A 21455-nucleotide genomic window follows, 5' to 3' on the forward strand; every position below is an offset into this window, starting at 1 on the left:
CCATCAGACACACGCATGCCATATAATATTTTGAAATGTACTTTTAATCACTGTTCTTTTAATCTAGATGAGGGACTTTTGTTTCTGGTCAAAACAGAGAAACAGGGACCAGAATTACCCTCCTATTTGAAACAGTAAGACAGACTAACAAACAAAAAACAGACACAATAATGTAATAATGGTTTTTAAAACACTTAACATCATGCAATAAAACACAGTGATCCTTGAGAGACAGGAAACAGATGAGGTGAGCCTTACGATTGCCCCAGCTTATTTCCTAGCAGGGGTTTGAGGCTATGGCATAGGAAAGGGGAAGAGACCCCTCCTCCCTCTACTGCCCTGAGACCAAGAAGAGGGAAGGAACTAGAGTTCACAGGACAGAACACCAGAGAGGAGGGCGCTGCACAAAGAGAGAACTGCAGAGATCTGCAAATGATTCGTCTTGAGTACTCAGTAAAACACTAATCAGCATAAGTGGGTGAGGAAACTTCCAGAGCCTGGGGAAAAAAACACACAAAAGGATTAGAGAGAACATACCTGTTACTCACACAAGACTGGGAAGAGTGCCTCTTCCCAACAGCCAGGCTGGAAAACCTCCTAATTCAGAGAGTATTTGGTAGAGCACTAAGAAGAGTCTAGCCTCAGAAGTGGGAAATAATTTGCCCCAGACACTGCTCAGGTTTTGCCAAAAATCTTAAAAACAAGACTCAAACGGCCAAATTGTTTCTAAGTAATTCGACAGTATCCAAGAATAAGAATATTTACAGGAAGATAAAAGTATCTAGTACCAAATAAAATAAAATTCATGTCTGATATGCAATCAAAAATTATTAGACATGCAGAAAAGTAGGAAAAGTATACCCATGATGAGAAGAAAATTCAATTAGACCCAGAATTGACAGAGCTGATCCAATTAGCAGACAGGACATTTTCACTCCAGTCCCACTCCCTAGAGCTACATACTCTCTTCACATTTGTGTGATTTGTAAGGATGAAGTTTACCTTTTACAATTTCTACTAAAATGTGCTAAATCAACCAAGAATAAACAATACTGGAAGGTGTAATGGTTAAAAGTTTGAAATTTTTCAAGTATGCTAAAGGCTACTTTTGGTACATTTTGGTCATACTGAGAGAAGAGCCAATGAGAAAAGTTAAATATTAAAGAAGACTTCATGCTGAGAATTGTTTTCATGAAAACCCATCACACTCACACATGGAGTAAGAAACTACTGAAATGCTATATTTATGTAACATTACATATGAATCTTTGAAAAACTACCTCCTAAAACAATGTATGAATTTTAAATTTCAAGCAAACACATCAGACTCTAAAAATGCTCATTTAGCTGGAAAGCTGATAATAATTATTGAATCAAAGGCATAGATATACAGATGTTTATTTCACTATTCTTTTAACTTTTCCATATGTTTGGAAGAATAGTAAGGAATGATTATGGCATACAGCTAAAATACTGTTTATAGAGAAATTTGTAGCATAAACATTTAAATGAAAAAAGGAAGGTTTAAATCAATAATCTAAAACGAAACAATAAACAAGAAAATGAGCAAACCAAACCCAAAGCAAAGAGAAGAAAGTAATAAACATAAGAGCAGAAATCAAGGAAATAGAAAATGGAGAAAATCAATCAAACTAAATGTTGGTTTCTGAGAAGATGGAATTAATAAACCTCTAGTTATAATTATTGGAAAAAAGAGAAGAAACAACCTAATGATACCAGGAATGAGATATGAAACATCACATCAGATTCTATATACCACATTTAAAGGTCATAAGGAAGAATTATGAACAACTTTATGCCAACAAATCAGAAAACCTCACTGAACCAGAAAAGTTCTTTGCAAGACAAACTATCAAAGCTCACTCGAGAAGAAATAAATGGAATAATCCTTTATCTATGGAAGAAAGTGAATCTGTAGTTAAAACCTTCCCATAAAGAAAATTCCAGGCCCAGATGATTTCCTTGGTGAATTCTACCAAACATTTAAGGAAGAAATAATACCAATTCTACACAAACTGCTTGAGAAAATTGAAGAGGAGGGAATACTTCCCAACTTATTCTCTGAGGTTAGCATTACCCTGATACCAAAATTGGAAAAAGACACTAGAAGAAAAGAAAACTAAAGATCAATGTCTTGTAAACATAGAATTTAAAAACCTTATATTTATTAGCAATTTCAATCCAACGACGTATAAAGAGGATAATTTATCATGACCACGTGGGATTATCCAAGAATGCAAGGTTAGGTCAACATTTGAAAAATCAATCAATGTAATTCATCATATTAACAAAGTAAAATAACTAAAACCATCTTATTATATAATTGGATGCAGAACAGCATTGGAAAAAAATCAACAAGAGTTCAAAATAAAAACTCTCAAAAAATTAGAAATAGAAGGGAACTTCCTCAATCTGATTAAGGGCATTACTGAAAAACCTGCAGTTAAGATCATATTAAGGGGGCTGGCCCTGTGGTTGAGTGGCTAACAGTTCCTCATCCTCTGCTTCGGTGGCCCAGGGTGCATGGGTTCAGATCCTGGGTGCAGACCTACTCCACTCATCAGCTGTGCTGTGGAGGCAACCCACATACAAAGTAGGGGAAGCTTGGCACAGATGTTAGCTCAGGGCTGATCTTCCTCAAGCAAAAGAAAAAAAAAAAAAAGGAAGATTGGCAATGGATGTTAGCTCAGGGCGAACCTTCCTCACGTAAGAAAAAAAAATATCCTATTAAGGTTGACTGTATATTTTCTCTCTAAGCTGTAAATAAGGTCAAAACTACTTCAATTCTACACTGTATTGGAGGTGTTAGTCAGTATAACAAGGCAAGAAAAAAAGAATGAAAGGAAATCAGATTAGAAAAGAAGTAAAACTATATTTGTAGACCATATGATCATCAACATAGAAAATTAAAAAAAAAAAAACAAAATCTGTAAAAACTACCAGAATAACTAAGGTTAGCAAAGTCAAGGATATCAGGTCAGTACATAGAAATCAAGCATATTTTTATATTCTAACAGTGAACAATAGTAAAGGAAAATTTAAGAAACAATACCATTTACAACAGCATCAAAATATAGGAAATAGTAATAAACTTAAGATCAGATTTGCTAGATCTGCACACTAAAAACCATACAGCGTTGAGAAGAGAAAATGTAAAAAACCTGGATCAACAAGAAGATGTATCACACTCACAGATCAGAACATGCAATATTACGAAGGGAATTCATCGCAGACTGATCCATAGATTCAATGCAATCCTAATGAAAAGACATTTTTACAGAAACAACAACCTAAGGCTGATAATATAAATGGAAATGCAAAGGCTCTAGAATAACCAAATTAATTTGATAAAGAAGAAAAAATAGGAGGATTTACACTTTAGTGATTAAAACTGTATGGTATTTATATAAATATAGACATGCAAAAACAAAGGAACAAAAAGAATCCAGAAATAGTCTTACACACATATAACCACATGATTTTCAACAAAAGCGCCAGGGTAGTCAACAGGTTGAAAATAATATTTTAGATCCTTATGCAAAGAAATGAACTTTGGCCCTTACCTCACACCATAAATAAAAATTAACTCCAAATGAACCTACTAAAACTTCTGGAGTAAAATACAGGAGAAAATACTTCTGGCCTTGGCTTAGACAAAGATTTCTTAGGTCAAAAGACCCCACAAATTAGAAAAGAAAAATTAATAAATTGGACTTGATCAAACTTAAAAAATTTTGTCATATGGAAGATACTGTTAAGAAAACGAAAATGCAAACCACAAACACGGGGAATATATTTTCAAAACCTACAACCGAGAATGAACTTTGAATGCAGAATATATAAACATCTCTTAGACTCATTTATAAGAGGAAATCAATAAACTAAAAAACGCAATCTAAAACTAAAAAGCCAATAATTTAAACACATAACCAAAGAAGACATACAGATGGTAAATAAGCACGTGAAAATATGGTCATCATTAGTTTTTAGACTAGTGGATGTCAAAACCACAATGAAAATCCAATACACATTCACAAGAATGGCTAAAATTAAAACGACTGACCATACCATGGATTGAAAGAATGTAGAGCAACTGAAATTATCATATGTTGTCGATGGGAATGCAAAGTGGTACATCCAGCTTGGAAAACAGCTTAACAGTCATTTACAAAGTTAAACATATCAAATGATCAGGAAATTCCACTCTTACATATTTCCCCGAAAGAACAAAGACACATGTCTACAAAAGACTTGTCTGTAAATAACTGTAGTAGCTTACTTATAATAACTCAAAACTGTAACAACCCAGCTGTCCCTCCAACTGGGGAACACATAAACAAATTGCTGTATATATCTATACCATGGAATACTAATCAGCAATAAAAAAGAAATGGACTACTGATATATGCAACACGGATGAATCTTAATTATGCTGATATAAAAGAACGCATACTGCATGATTCTAGTTTTCTGGAAACCCAGGAAAAGGTAACTCACACTGACAGAAAGCTGATTATTAGCTGCCAGGAGCCAAGAGGTAGGAGTAGAAGTGTAACTAGAAAAGGTACGTGAGGGAAATCTGGAGGGTGATGGAAATGTTCTATGTCTTAATTGTGATGGTGGTTATAAGGATATAAACAATTGTCAAGGAGCCGGCCCCGTGGCTGAGTGGTTAAGTCTGCGCCCTCCACTTCTGCGGCCAGGGTTCGGATCCTGGGCGTGGACAAGGCACCACTCATTAGGCCATGTTGAGGCGGCATCCCATACGCCACAACTAGAAGGACCCACAACTAAAATGTGCAACTATGTACTGGGGGGATTTGGGGAGAAAAAAGCAGGAAAAAAAAAAAGACTGACAGTTGTTAGCTCAGGTGCCAATCTTTAAAAGAAAAAAAAAAATTATCAAAAGTCATAGATTTTTCTGCTTAAAACTGGTGAATTTTACTGTATAGGAATTATATCTCAAAAAAGCTGACCAAAACAGATACCTGATGCAGGGAAATGCACAGTACTCTCTGAGTAGTGTGATTTGTAGAAGTAAACAGAGTGAATCAGTCCTAAATAAGCCCTCTGCTGAAGTTCTGTCTGGGCACCCATGAGTGAACACCTCCTCTGCGGTCACTGCCTTGCTGCGTACTCCTTCAGACACAAAAGTGGGGAGGCAGGAAGTATGGTTTATTCAACCCGAGGTTGCCAGTGACTAAATAAGGTTTACATATACTTGGTACTTTCAGTCAACATTTGTGAATAAATGCTTAACTACACACAAACTCTTAAAGCCCTGTAAGAAGCCAGGGTACGTTCAACGGCCTTCCATTCAGTGGTTAGACGATAACACTCATAAGATAGTCACTAGTTTGTATATTTCATTGTTTAGAACTACCCTGTGACATTATTTCACAAGAAAAACAAATTTAAAAAACGTTTTGTGGATCATATTTGGATAAGCAAATTTTAATTCATGATGCAGGTATTTGATCTGTTCGTTCATCAAATCTTCATTTTTTTTTTTTCCCCGCTTTCTCTCTCCAAACCCTGCCCCATACATAGTTGTATATGTTAGCTGCAGGTCCTTCTAGTTGTGGCATGTGGGACGCTGCCTCAACGGGGCTTGACGAGCAGTGCCACATCCGTGCCCAGGATCCGAACCAGCGAAACTCCAGGCCAACAAAGCGGAGCACATGAACTTAACCACTCGGCCAAGGGGCTGGCCCCAAAACTTCACTTTTAACACAACGAAAAAGCTATAAAGCTTCTGCATTTTAGTATCTTTTAGTTAGGATTTAAAATAATTCTAGAAGCATTAACTAAATTCTTCATCAATTGCTTTACACCTTTTACACAGGAAAAAATCAGATAGTTCCTCTATATTTGAATTATGGAGAGTTAACTTATTCTTCTGGAGAATTTTATCCCATATACTAATTATAAAAAAATGTAAAAAAATTAACTTATTGCTTATAAAATTGAATATATAGCTAACATAAAAACGACAATTAGGAGTTTTAAAAAGATGTTTTATAAATCAACACAGCAAAACTTCTTGACATTAAATGTTAAAGTAAGTGAAAAACTTTGAAATGAATTTGCAAAATAAACAGTACACTTACAATCTGTTGCCATACGAAATTGAGAAGAAAGTGCTTGAGTAACTGAATTCCAAAACGTGTATAAAATCTCAGGTTGTCCATCCTGCGACCCAAAAAAAGAGATGCGTTCATTAATTTTTGAAAATTACAATGGATAAGATGTAACGTTGAAAATTTACTAAAAATGTATTTAAATGAAAATTTCCAAGGCCTCTATCAAACAAGGGAATTACTGGAATTATTAAGTAACTAAGTATAAATATACAGACGACTCAAATTATGTCTCACGTTCAAGTAATCAGTCATCTTCCTTCTCTGCTACTTACTAGCTCCGTGAGCTTGGGCAAGCTGCTTAACCACTCTGTGCCTCCTTCCCATCTATAAAATGGAGATAACGGTAGCTACAGTGCAGGATTATTATGAGGATTTTAAAACTTTATAAAGGTAAAATCTTGATGAGATGCAGGGAGAGTGGCGCCCAGAGAGAGCATGGAAGCTCTGCGCCCTTTCCCGTATATCTTGCCCTAAATACCTCTTCATCTGGCTATTCCTCTGTATCTTTTATAATATCCTTTAATAAACTAGCAAAAGTAAAAAAATTAAAAAAAAAAAAGTCTTGAGACAGTTCCTGACATATAATAAACCCTCAGTGAATGTTAGTTACTATTAATACAATAATTGTCATCATCATCATCCTTTGTTATACAGAAGGTAATTTGTGTCACCCTAACAAAATGATGGACAAAGTATGCTTATTAGACCAAGAATGCTCAGCAAAATATAGTTCACGAATTACAAAAAAGAACTGCCTGAAGTACAGTGGACACAGTTCTTAAAAAAAAAGTCACAGAGCTGCCCGCCGGGTGGCGTAGTGGTGAAGTTCGTGCACTCTGCTTTGGCATCCGGGATTTGCAGGTTCCAATCCCAGCCACAGACCTGCACACCGCTCATCAAGCCACGCTGTGGCGGTGTTCCACAGACAAAGCAGAAGAAGACTGGCAACAGATGTTAGCTCAGGGCTTATCCTCCTTACACACATACAAAACAATCACAGGAATTACTTACTACTACTCAGCATGATACTTTCATTCAACTTTGAATACACGTTTTAGAAATTAATTACTAAAAGGAAAAGATAAATACTGGTTCGAGTATCATTTGTTAAAACATGACAAAGAACTTTAATACTGTTGAAAGAGAATCACACTTGTAGAAGTTTTACCAAGTACCTTTAGGGAACTTCTACATGGGTAGTGTACAGTATCAAATTACCAATATTCTATCTTTGCAGTACAAAAATACCTATTTCATATGGTTTACCCTAATAACATAAAATGTCTAATGTTCAAATGATTATTGTCATAAAAAGAAAAATTAAGAAATTCGTTAATTCTGTTTTAGTGTTACACTTGTAACAAATGAAATTCTAATTTCAAATTCTAATTCTTTGTGTGTGTGTGTGTGTGTGTGAGGAGGATTGGCCCTTAGCTAATATCTGTTGCCAATCTTCCTCTTTTTGCTTGAGGAAGATTGTTGCTAAGCTAACATCTGTGCCAATGTTCCACTATTTATGAGGGATGCCACCACAGCATGGCTTGATGAGCGGTGTTAGGTCCATGCCTGGGATCTGAACCCACGAACCTTGGGCCGCCGAACCAGAGTGCACAAACTTAACCACTATGCCACTGGGCTGGCCCCTCATTACTAATTCTAAATTTAAAAAATGGCCAGCAAAAAGATACTGATTTCTCACGTTTACACCTATGCACACTTCTATTTTCATTGTAATTTGTTTCTTTGTTTAATAAGTCTTTGGTTTTGAATTCAACTGGGTATTGCATATAATAAAAATAATGGTGGGGGCCAGCACCATGGTGTAGTGGTTAAGTTTGGCATGCTCCCCTTCAGTGACGCCAGTTCACAGGTTCAGATCCTGGGCATGGACCTACATTACTCATCAGCCATACTGTGGTGATGACCTACATATAAAGTGGAGGAAGACTGGCACAGATGTTAGCTCAGGGCTAATCTTCCTGAAGCAAAAAAAAAGGAGGACTGGCAACAGACACTAGCTCAGGGCTCATCTTCCTCAGGAAAAGTAAAAAAAGTAATAATGATAATTGTTAATTTTTTATGCAATGGTCAGAAAATAGATTCAGACTCCCAAGATGTTATGCAATATGTGTATTGTATATTATGCACCTTAGTTTAAAGTAGATATTTTTCATCATATTAAAGAAGCATTGTAATATACCACCTTAACAGAATGAAGGACAAAAACCACATGATCATCTCAACTGACACACAAAAAGCATCTGACAAAATCTAACACCTTTTTCATGATAAAACCACTCAATAAGCTACGAACAGAAGGAAATCATCTCAACATAATAAAGGCCATATAGGAAAAGCCCACAGCTAATATCAGAACGGTGAAAAACTGAAAGCCTTCCCTCGGAGAAACATTTGATGACTATAAATATACTTTTACATACATAGACTTAAAAAAGAAAACTTGAGTCAACCTTGCTTAAGAATACAAATACAAAATTCTCAGACATGAAAGCAAATTTATTATTTAAAAAATTTCTTTTTAAGATTGGCATGTGAGCTAACATCTGTTGCCAATCTTCTCCTCCTCCTCCTTCTTCCCAAAGCAACCCAGTACACTGTTGTATATTCTAGTTGTAGGTCCTTCGGGTTGTGCTATGTGGGATGCTGCCTCAGCACGGCTTGATGAGCGGTGCTAGCTCTGTGCCCAGGATCTGAACCAGTGAAACCCTGGGCCACCGAAGCAGAGTGCACAAACTTAACCACTCAGCCACGGGGCTGGCCCCAAAAGCAAATTTATTTTAACAGTATATTAAAATAATTATTTGGATAAGGAGTTAATATCCAAAATATACAAAGAACTCAAACATCTCAACAAAAAAAAAACCCAACAACCCAATTAAAAAATGGGCAAAGATCTGATCAGATATTTCTCCAAAGAAGATATACGGATGGCCAACAGGCACATGAAAAGAGGCTCAACATCATTAGCTATTAGGAAAATGCAAATCAAAACTATAATGAGATATCACCCCACACCAGTCACAATGGCTACAATTAACAAGACAGGAAACAACAAGTGCTGGAGAGGATGTAGAGAGAAGGCAACCCTTGTTCATTGCTGGTGGGAGTGCAAACTGGTGCAGCCACTATGGAAAGCAGTATGGAGTTTACTCAGAAAATTAAGACTAGATCTACCATATGATCCAGCTAACCCACTGCTGGGTATTTATCCAAAGAACTTGAAAACACAAGTACATAAAGATACATGCACCCCTATGTTTATTGCAGCATTATTGACAATAGCCAAGACTTGGAAGCAACCAAGGTGTCCATTAAGGGACGAATGGATAAAGAAGATGTGGTATTTATACACGATGGAATACTGCCTAGCCATAAGAAATGATGAAATCCGGCCATTTGTGACAACATGGATGGACCTTGAAGGTATTATGCTAAGTGAAATAAGTCAGAGGGAGAAAGTCAAATACCGTATGATCTCACTCATAAGTAGAAGATTAAAACAATGACAAACAGATAGCAACAGAGACTGGATTGGTGGTTACCATAGGGGAAGGGGGAGCGGGTACAGCAAAATGGGGGATTAGGCTCACATGTGTGGTGCTGGATCGTAATTAGCTTTTGGGTGGTGAACATGATGTAATCTACACAGAAATCAAAATATATTACATCTGAAAGCTATATAGTGTTATAATCCAACGTTACTGCAATAAAAAAATAAAAATTAAAAAAATAACGTGACATTAAAAAAACCCAATGAATATAATAAAAATGTTTGATTTAAAAATAAAACAATTATTTGAATATATGTAACCAAGTAGGATTTATGTCAGCAATGTAAGTATCATTTAATATTAGGAAATCTATTAATATAATAGCTCAATGTTTCCAATAAGAAATTTACAGGATCATTTAATACTCTTTAATATAATAAATACTTAATACCCAGTCCTCAAATTTTTTTTTTTTTTTTAAAGATTTTATTTTTTCCTTTTTCTCCCCAAAGCCCCCCCAGTACATAGTTGTGTATTCTTCGTTGTGGGTTCTTCTAGTTGTGGCATATGGGACGCTGCCTCAGCGTGGTCTGATGAGCAGTGCCATGTCCGCGCCCAGGATTCGAACCAACGAAGCACTGGGCCGCCTGCAGCGGAGCGCGCGAACTTAACCACTCGGCCACGGGGCCAGCCCCCCAGTCCTCAAATTTTTTAAATGCAAAGAAAATGATTCTTTTCTTCTTTTAAATTGTGAGAAAAACCAAAATTTACTATCTTAACCAGTTTTAAGTGTACAGTAGTGTTAACTGTATGCAACTTGTTGCAAAATTGACACTCTATACCTATTGAACAACTCTCCTTTTTCTCCTCTCCCCAGACCCCTGGCAACCACCTATCTACTTTCTGTTTCTAAGAGTGACTACCATAGATACTTCATATAAGTAGAATCACACAATATTTGTCTTTTTGTGTTTGGCTTATTTCATTTAACATAATATCCCCAAGTTTCATCTATGTTGTAGCATATGATAGGATTTCCCTCTTTTGTAAGGCTGAATAATATTCCATTGTGTATATCCTCCATATTTTCTTTATTCATTCATCTGTTAATGGACACTAGAACTGCTTCTACATCTTGGCTACTATTAATAATGCTGCATGCAACGAACACTGGTGGGCAAATATCTCTTCAAGATCTTGTTTTCAATTCTTTTGGTTATATATCTCCAGAAGTAAGATTTCTGGATCATATGGTAATTCTATTTTTAATTTTTTGAGGAACCTCCATACTATTTTTCATAGCAGCTGCCCCATTTTACATTCCCGTTAACAGTGTAGAAGGGTTCCAATTTGCCACATCCTCACCAACACTTGTTGTTTTCTGGGGGTTTTTGATAGTAGTCATCCTAATGAGGGCAGGGTGATATCTCATTATGATTTATTTTTGCTGAGGAAGATTAGCCCTGAGCTAACATCTGCTGCCAATCTTCCATTAGCCCTGAGCTAACATTTCTGCCAATCTTCCTCCACTTTATATGTGAGTTGCTGCTACAGCATGGCTGACTAGCAGTGTAGGCCCACGCCTGGGATCCGAACCCATGGACCAGGGCTGCCAAAGCTAAGTGCACCAAACTCAACCACTACACCACAGGGCCAGTCCCAATATCTCATTATGATTTTAATTTGCATTTACTGATGATTAGTGATGCTGATCATCTTTTCATATGCTTGTTGGCCATTTGTATGTCTTCACTGGAGAAATGTCTATTCAATTCCTTTAGACATCTTTTAATCAAGTTTTTGTTGCTGTTCTTGTTGAGTTGTAGGAGTTCTTTACATATTCTGGACATCAATCCCTTATCTGATACATGGCTTGCAAGTATCTTCTCCCATTCTGTAGGTTGCCTTTTCACTTTGTTGACTGTGTACTTTATCAAACGTAAGTTTTGAAGTTTCATGTAGTCCCATTTGTCTATTTTTGCTCTTGCTGTCTGTGATTTTGGTGTCATATCCATGAAATCACTGCCAAATCCAATGTCATTTTCTTCTAGGAATTTTATGATTTTTAGGTCTTACATTCAGGGCTTTAATTCATTTTGAATTAGTTTTTGTATATGGTGTAAAGGTCCAATTTCTCCCTTCTGCATATGGATATACAGTTTTCCCAGCACCATTTGTTGAAGAGAAAGTTTGTGTGGCTCTCTTTATTCTTTATATCATTATTTGCATGTTTTATCTGAAATTAACAGTCACTATTGCTTTAACTTGAGAAATGTCTGTCAATCCATGTATTTTCATTCCTTCTATCCGTTTGCTTTTTTAACATGACTCATAACACGTATTTTAATTTTATTTTTAAACACAATTTTTTCTTTTAATAGGAAATTAGAAACCAAATATGTTTACCTGAGAGGTTGTTCTTGCTTTTATTACCTCATTTTATGCTTTCTTTGTGTTTCCTTGTTTTCTGTGTTTGGTCTGTGGATTATTTTTGTCTGCTTTTATCTTCTCTACAGGCTTTCTCTTGTATTTCTTTTGGATGTGTCATTATCTATTCCAACAATTAACCATAAATTCCTTTGAGGCAAATCATCTTTGTAACTCCACAGAATTAATGAAATAGATTTCCAGAAATAATAGGAATTCTTTAAGACTTTCTAGAGTTGCCAAAAAAAACAAGAAAATTCTAAGCTCTAGACATGCCCTTTTGATAGAAAACATGGGGTTTCCAGATAATCTGGCTACTTCTTCCCTCTTAGTGACAAGTCACTCAAAACTTCAAAGCCATCAAGTATGTACTTTTAAGTTAGAGAAGAACCCAGAAAAAGTGTCCATGCTCTAGAATATGTGTGAACCTTGGCTGAGAAATTAACACTTCCCAAATGTCCGTTATGTGCCAGGGACTGCCGGGTGTTCCATCATTTCCACCTCACAACCACCACTAGAGTGTAAGCTGCTCGACAGCAGAGGCCCCATTTTGTGTTTTTACCACTGTGATTTCAGCATCAAGAATGTGACCAGGATGTAAAAGCACACACAACACATTTATTAAAAGAATGAATGGAACAACCTTACAAGGGGACCTTCTTGGTCTCTTTCTAGAGAGAAAACAGAAGCTCAAAGAGATAAGGCGACTTGCTCAGAATTATACAGAAAGTAGCAGAACTGGGATTTGATCTAAGGTCTGATTGATTGATAAAGTATTATTCCCCCTTAACCTGACTTACAAAGCCTTTTATGTCCTGATTGCTCAGCCTATTTCTCTTGTCACACAACACTGAGGTCAAAGATCCAACCACATTCAAAATCTTTCTGGTTCTTGCAAGTTGTTTCGTAGTCTCTCTCAGTTACTGGCCTTTCAAACCTAGTCCTTCTTCAAACTTCAGTTTAGGTGTCTCTTCTCTCAATTTCCCCAGGTTCAGTGCCCTGTGTTATATAATTCTATAGCACCCCATAGTCCCCATCATAACGATTTATTTTCCTATTTATTTAAATAAAGGAATGGAGTCCTGCTTAAGAAGAGGAACTCTGGAGTCAGAATAATAAGGTTCAAATCTAGACTCTTCCACTTACTACTAGCTGTGTGACTTTAGATACGTTACTTAACTTCCCTATACCTCAGTATCCTCATCTGTAAAATGGAAACCCATTTCCTACATTTATCACAAAGACCTCATGAGTTAACTCTTTGGAGTGCTTAAAATAGTGCCTGGCATAGCAAGCACTATATAAATACTTGTCAACATCACTAACACCATTTGTAATTTATAATCAAAATTACTAGTATGTCTCACTGTATTTCCAGTGAATGCCACATAGTAGTACCTAATATTGTTATGATAGCTAATTTTATGGGTCAACTTGACTGGCCACCAGGTACTCCAGATATTTGAGAAACATAATTTTAGTATGTCTGTGAGCGTGTTTCTGGATGAGATTAATATTTACATGGGTAGACTGAGTAAAGCAGATTGCCCTTGCTAACGTGTGTGGGCCTCATCCAATCAATTGAAGGCCTGAATAGATCAAAAAGGCTAAGAGAGAATTCCTTCTGCCTGTCTTCAAGCTGGGGTATCAGTTTTCTCCTGCTTTATGACTCAAATTGAAACAGTGGCTTTTCCTGAATCTTGAGCCTGCAGGCCTTTGGACTGGGACCACACCATCCACAATTCCAGGTCTCAGGCCTCTGGATTTAGACTGGGATCACACCATCAGCTCTCCTCAGCCTCCAGCTTGCTGACTGTGGATGTCGGAACTTATCGGCCTCCATAATGGCATGAGCCAATCCTTACAACAAATCTCTTTCTCTCTCTGTATGTCATCTCATTGGTTCTGTTTCTCTGGAGAACCCTGACTAATATAACTGTTGAGAAAATGAAAGAATGAATGAATGCATCAGTCATTCCAAGGACTTGTCACATTAAGAGCTAGAGTTAGTTACCAAAGATGCATAATGAGGACACAGAGTTGTTGGAATGAGAAAAGACGTGAAAATTGCTTAGGAAAGATAAAAGGAGATGAACTAGATTCAGAGAGACGTGAAAAGTGTAGGAAATAATAATAAAAAAGTAGATTTGGGGGTAGGATAGTATATTAAAACAAAAATTTTACATATATATAATATATATGTATATTTTTTCTATATGTATACACACATATATAACACGTATTACATATATTCTATAAAAATATAAAGAGAGAAAATGTTAATTTTAATTGTCAAAGGATTATCAAAAATTTATTGTCAAACCATAAAATATGACATAAAAATAACTTCCTGAATAAAACATGAAATTTGAAGATATATAAAAGAATCATTTCACTTACTCTTTCAAATAAAATTAGCCTGTTACATAAGTGCTCCTAAGTATGGTGAAATAAAATTAATTCAACTAGATTTTAATAATACAACTAGATTTCAACTGGAAGGATATTTGACATGACTCTATTTACAATCTACACTCAATACCATCCTACTTTCTGCTTTAGTCTGTTTAGGCTGCTATAACAAAATTAACAGAAATGGGGTGGCTTGTAAACAACCAAATTTATTTTTCACAGCTCTAGAGGCTGAGAAGTCCAAGATCAAGGCACTGGCAGATTTGGTGTCTGGTGACGACCCACTTCCTCACAGATGGCCATCTTCTCACTATAGCCTCACATGGTAGAAGGGAGGACCTAGCTCTCTGGGGTCTCTTCTATAAGGACACTAATCCCATTCATGAGGGCTCCACCTTCATGACCTGATCACCTCCCAAAGGCCCCACCTCCTAATACCATCATCTTTCGGGGTTAGGATTTCTATGACTCCTAGGGGGATACAAACAGCCAGACCATAGCGCTTTCATTAAGTTCAATGCAATCACATTATCAGATCAATTCTGGGAAATGATTGCAATTTAAAACAATTTCTTGGCCTTGTTTCTTAGTCATAAATAGAAACAGCATTGTAATTCTCACTTTAAAAAAGATGAAATTTGGACTTTTGGCTGAGACCAATAAGTGGAAAATAAAACAAAAATCATATATTTTATGCATATAAATAGAATAAAAATAAAATATACAGAAATACTAAAACATTTATGTGTGGATGAATGTTTTATTTAGAATTATAGCTTGGTCTTTGACTGTTTTTGTCATTGAATTTGATGTAATTAAATATATAGAGAGAAATGTAGGCAGATAACACTTAGAATAAATTTCAAAGCAGATATTATTTAGTTTCTCTATCTTTATATCATGGAACTGACCATGGATTTGCTTGTTCAAATATATTTGACAGCTTCTTATGGCACACAGTATAAGGCCCAAACCTTCAAGCTAACACTCTTGTGTTAGGCGTGGTAAAAGGGTATGGGTTTTGAAATAAGATAATCCTGACTTAAATCCAAGTCGGCCACATTCTGGGTCTGTAACCTTGGGCAGCTACTTCATCTTTCTGACCTTGATAGCTATATAAACAATAGGGGTAATAACAATTCATAGGATTTACTCTGTTATGAAGAGTGGGGATATCTTGGGCTAGATCTTAAAGGGAGATTGAAATTCATCATACAGATGGGAAGAAGGGATGAGCAGAGAGCATTCCAGACAGAGAGATGGACAGTGCACAAAGGTGTGAAACACCATTTTCTATCCTTTGAATGCACAGTAAGCACTCAGGAAAGAGGGAAGAGGTGAGAGTGAAAATGAAGACATGCATCAGATCAAGTAGTGTCTTAACTCATCATATAGATATCAGTGAAACATTTACTGATTTTAATGAGAGAATACCATGATTAAGCTTGTGTTTAGGTAAATCACTCTGATAATAATGTGAAAGATGAATAGTGTGTGAGGTGGGGGGGGAGCCTGTGGGCAACAGGATCAGTTATGAATTTACTAAAATAGTCTAGGTGAAAAGAACTTTACTGTGGCCATAGCAATAGAATAGCAAGAACAGGCTGTAGGAAAATTAATAAGACGATGAGCAAGTAAATAGATTGATGAAGCACTAGGACGAGACATATTTGTGTAGGACTAGGAGGGTGGAGCCTGACCAAGCAAAATGGAATGTTGGGAGTAGCAGGTGGACAGAGAAAGATTAGCTCATTTAGACCTACGCTTCTAGAACCTGTGGGCATCCAAGTGAAGATGATCTAAGCCAGTGAATATAACTCTCTCGCTGAAGAACAAGAGCTAAGCTGCAGAGAGAGATTTAAGTATTATCAGCATTTGGAAGCGGCAGAGACTGTTAGCACGTGTGAGCTTTTCTACGGATTGCATGTGGCATGAGAAGAAAAGAATGTTGAGGACAGGACCCAGGGGGACAACATGGAAATAACTCAGAGTGGAGAGAGAGGAGTGGGTAGAGATAGTCAAAAAAAAAAAAAAAATGGGTCACAAGTTTGTAGCTGCTAAAGCTGGATAACGGGTACGTAAGGACACACTGTCTATACTTTGGTTTCATACTTTGGTATATGTTTGAAATTTTATAAATAAAATATTTTAAAAGGAGAGGTAGGTAGAGGAGGAGGAATCAGTGGAGGATTCTGAAGAGCTGTAGTATCTGTGAAGGAGGAAAGCATTAAGAAGAAGTTACTACCTCGGAAAAGTGAAGTAAAGAGGTCTAAGAAGTGAGCAGAAGGATTTGGTAGTTGGGTCCCTAGAATGTCTTTAGCAAGAACTGTTTCAGTAGAGTGGAAACTTGATTTCAGGGGTTTGGGGCAAAACCGAAACAAGGAAGTAGAGACAGAGAGTAGTTTAGTGAAATCTGGGCAAGAAGGGAAGAAATACTTAGAGAAAGATGCAGGACCAAGGGTTTTGTTTTGATTTTGGTTTTAGATGGTAGACCCGTGAGAGGAAGTAGGCGGGAAAGGTTGATATTGGAGAAAGCAGAGAAATCCTAGGAGAGGGTAAGATGTAAAATGAAAAACAAGAGTAGAGGGGTAAGTCTGACAAAGAGGAGATACAACTTACCTCTATCTTTGAGACAAAAGGGGGAGGTGAGGCTCTGTTCAAACAGAGTTTATAAGTCAGTGTGCTTAATGAGAGGAGGTCAGAGGGAAGCAGAGGGAGCTAAATCAAGATCAAAAGAGAAGAGGAAACAAAAGATTTAGCAGCAAGTCTGTGCCAGAGATCTCTGCGGAGAAATCCCGGTGTGAAGAAGAAAGCCTGCAGACTTTATCAAAGAAACCAAACAGAAACTAATTTTAAATCAGCTCTTAATCATCTTCTGGAGTCAAAGCAGAAGGATCCTGGCAAAGCAAGAAAAAGGCAAAGAAAAATTCTCTTTACTGGAAGATAGCCTTCAAGGAGAAAATTTTGCTGTGTCTGATTACAAAAGAAGGAAGCTTTCGAAATTCAGCAGAGACTTTAAGATGAATGCCACAGAGAAAATGAGAAAGCCTATACAACCAAAGAATTTCAGTTAAAATCAGAATGTTGGCTTTTACATGTATATTGTTCAAGGAGAAAAGAACAATATTTATGGTACAATCTACTTTTTGTTTTAAAAAATGGGAGCTTAGACTAGGGTGGTATGGAAGGTAGTGAAAAGTGATTAGATTTCAGATACCTTTTGAAGGTAAAATAGATATGACTCATTAAAATGTATGCCGTTAAACAGAAAAACTATAAACAAAATATTAACAGAGGTTACCTCTGAGTCATAGGATTAAATACAATGCTTCCTTTACTCTTTTTAATTTTTTGGAGGAGTAATATAGATAATCTAACAATTCTCAACAGAAGAATAAATTCTTGATGTAAAAAATTCAATACTGAAATACATATGGTAAAAATTTAAAGTTACTCTTCAAACTCAAATGCCTTAACCCACACTCTCCCCTCGAGGATCACTGTTAAACTACAGTGTTACAGTGTTTCAAAACCCTTTCCATATAGTTCACTGTACCATTTCTCAACCCACCTTTTAATTATCACCCCTCCAAAGAGAAAATAAATAACTAATTACATATATATAGTACTTATTATACTCATATAATTATATAATGTAACTGTACTTAAAGTTTAAATTTAAATTTAACTTAGTTTCTCCCTAACAAAAGAAATTAAATACTAAGGAATAAGATTTTGTACAGTAGGGTTGAGCTCTGGAGGCCATGAACCATTGTAATATCTAAAATTTGGGGGGGCCTACCCTCTCCCTTCCAAAAAGCAGAACTATTTCTCCCTCTTGAGGTCAATATTGGCCTTGTTGAGAATGCATGAGGTACTGGTATTTTACATACAATATCAGTCAAATCAGATTTGGTATGAGCCCTACTCTCCTTAAAACCGTTCCTTTGGCTTCCCTCTCCTTATTCTCTGGTTTCATCCTTCTCTTGGGATACTCTTCATTGCCTCCTCTTTTACAGTGTTTCCTAAACTCACTGAAAGTAAAATATTTTTTAATACACACTCTAATATATGTTTACTTATTTGTTTAAATTCTATACACAAATATTATATTAATAAAAAATGTATAATATAAAATACCCAAGAACAGTTTAAAGGATAAGACTTTTTAAATGTATAGGTAGAAATTATAACTATCTTTTTCCATGTCAAAATGTATATACCATTTTAAGAAAACAGAGTTCTACATGATTTCTATAAGTTACATTTTCTTGGGACTTTGTCTAGGTACATTTCTTTTCTCTCTATAGCCAATCTCAGCCATTACCATAGCTTCGATTGCCATCTATGAGCTGATGTTGCCCAAATTTATGTCTCTAACCTAAGCATCTCTTCTGAACTCCAGATCCACAAATTAAATTGCCTACCTGACATCTTCACTTGAATGTCACATGAGCACCTGAATACAGAGTTCAGCATCTTTCTTCTTAAACATACTTCTCAGTTTATGCTCTCAAATGAAGACATTACTATCTCCCAGAACCCTTGTCAAACCGGAGCCCAGTGTCATCCTTGATACCTTCTTCTCGATCTCACCACGTCTGTCACTAAGATCTGTCAATTGTATCTCCTGAATAATTTTCAAATCAGTTCACTTCTCACCGTTTTCACTGCCATCACTGTAAATCACTGTTAACGGCTGAGTTGTCCCTGCCACAAAATTCATGTGTTGAAGTCCGAACCCCTCATACCTGAGAATGTGACCACATTTGGACACAGGGTCTTTACAGAAGTAATTAAATTAAAAGGGGGTCATTAGGGTGGACCCTAATCCAATGTGATTGGTATCCTTATAAGAAGAGGTGATCTGAACACAGACACATGCAGAAGGAAGATGATGCAAAGACACAGGGAGAAGACAGCTATGGACATTTGGATACAAGTCTCTGTACAAATATATTCTTGGATTAACACCTAGGGGCATATTGCTGAGTCATACAGTATGTGTAGGTTTTACTTTTTAAGAAAGTGTCCAACTATTTTCCAATGACTGTACAATTTTACATTTCCCATCAGCAGTATATTAGAGTCCAGTTGCTCCATATGCTCATCAACACCAATACTTGATACAGTCAGGTCTTTCAAGCTTTAGAAATGTGCTCATTTGACATCCATCTGTAAAATGTCTATTCAAATCTTTGGTATTTTTCAAACTGGATTTTTTGTTTTCTTATTGAGTTCTGAGAGTTCTTTAGACCTAACTCCTCTATTAGATATGTGATTTGCGCATATTTTCTCCTACTCTATGCCTTGTCTTGTATTCTCTTAACGGAGTATTTTGCAGAACAGAAATTCTTAATTGAGAGTAACTCCAAAACATTAATTTTTTTCTTTGATGGATAGAGTTTCTGTTGTTGCATCTACCAAGTTTTTGCCTACCCCAAGGTCACAAAGTTTTATTGTTTTCTTCTGTAAGTTTTAGAATTTTACGTTTTACATTTGGATATACAAATGTTCCAGCACTAGTATTTGTTAAAAAGCCTATTTTGTCACCACTGAATTGCCTTTGAAACTCTTTTTGAAAGGCAGTTTCCCATATATGTAGGCGTGTATTTTTGGGTTCTCCATTCTGCATCAATGATCTATGTCTAACTTTACCCAACTCCACACTTTCTTCAATACTGCAGTTTTATAATAAGTCTTGCAATCAAGTATTGTTAGCCCTCCAATTTTGCTTTTCTTTTTCAAAGTTGTGTTGGGTATCCCAGGTCCTTTGTATTTCTATTTGAATATTAGGATCAGCTTGTCAATTCCTCGAGAACACTCATTGGGATTAGATGAATTTGCGAAGAATGGACATCTTAACAATAGTGCATCTATCATCTCATAAATAAGGTATCTCTCTCCATTTATTTAGATCTTCTTTAATTTTTCTAAGCACTATTTATAGTTTTCAATATACAGATGTTCATTTTTTGATAGATTCATTCTTAAGTACTTCATATTCTTTGATGTTACTGTATATAGGATTATTAAATTTCAATTCTTGATTGTACATTGCTAATATACAGAAGTACAACTGATTTTTGTATATTGAGCTTGTATTCTATAATCTTGCAAAAAAAAATCACTTATCAGTTCTGGTAGCTTTTTTGTAGACTCCATTAAATCTTTTACATAGATTATCACATCATCTGTGCATGAAAACCATTTTACTTTTTCCTTTCCAAACTGGAAGTCTTTTATTTCTTTTTCTTGCTCATTGCACTAGCTAGGAGAATGATAAATAGAAACAGTGAGAGCAGAAAGATTTCCCTGTCTTCTCCCTAATGTGGGGGAAAAAACCATTCAGTCTTCACCATTATATGACTGTCCCTGTTCCTTGTTCCTAAATGCCCTTGACCAGGTTGAGAAAGCTCACTTCTATTCCTAGTTTGCTGAGAGTTCTTATCAGGAATGGATGTTGGATTCTGTCAAAGGCTTTTCCTGTAAGTATTGAGATGATCAAATGGTTTTTCATTTTTAGTTTGCTGGCTTTGCTTTTCCAATTAGCCTTATACTAAAACCTCACTCAATTTTTAATTGAATTATTTTAACCTCTCATATTTTCCATACCCTTGTCTTTATGCTGCATTTTCGATAATTTCATCAATTCTATCTACCAGGCTGCTAATTCACTCTTTGGCTTTATGCAATATCTATTTAACCTATCTGATTTTTTTATATCAATGATTTTATTTTTAATTTCCAAATGTTCTATTTGGTTCTGTTTTAGCTCTATCTGGTCATTTTTTAACAGTCATTTGTTTCTCACTTTTTATTCCATCTTTACTTTTAAAATATATCATACATAGGTATTTTAGATTCTTTATCAGATTATTCTAACATCTGAAATCCATACTGTCCTGTAGAAGTTCTTCAGGAATCTAAAATCTGTTTT

The 21455-nt window shown here is 36.0% G+C and overlaps 1 protein-coding gene across 1 annotated transcript in view; it reads right to left on the minus strand.

Moving 5' to 3' along the window:
* COG5 (component of oligomeric golgi complex 5) overlaps positions 1-21455 on the minus strand; it is a 336800-nt gene that overhangs the window by 111049 nt on the left and 204296 nt on the right. Inside the window, exon 11 of the mRNA XM_046670005.1 lies at positions 6132-6213. Within this exon, the coding sequence (XP_046525961.1) occupies positions 6132-6213 (82 nt within the window). The remainder of the gene's footprint in view (positions 1-6131; positions 6214-21455) is intronic.

Source organism: Equus quagga, chromosome 8 (assembly GCF_021613505.1).
Source record: "Equus quagga isolate Etosha38 chromosome 8, UCLA_HA_Equagga_1.0, whole genome shotgun sequence".
In the NCBI taxonomy this organism is placed as follows: Eukaryota; Metazoa; Chordata; class Mammalia; order Perissodactyla; family Equidae; genus Equus; species Equus quagga.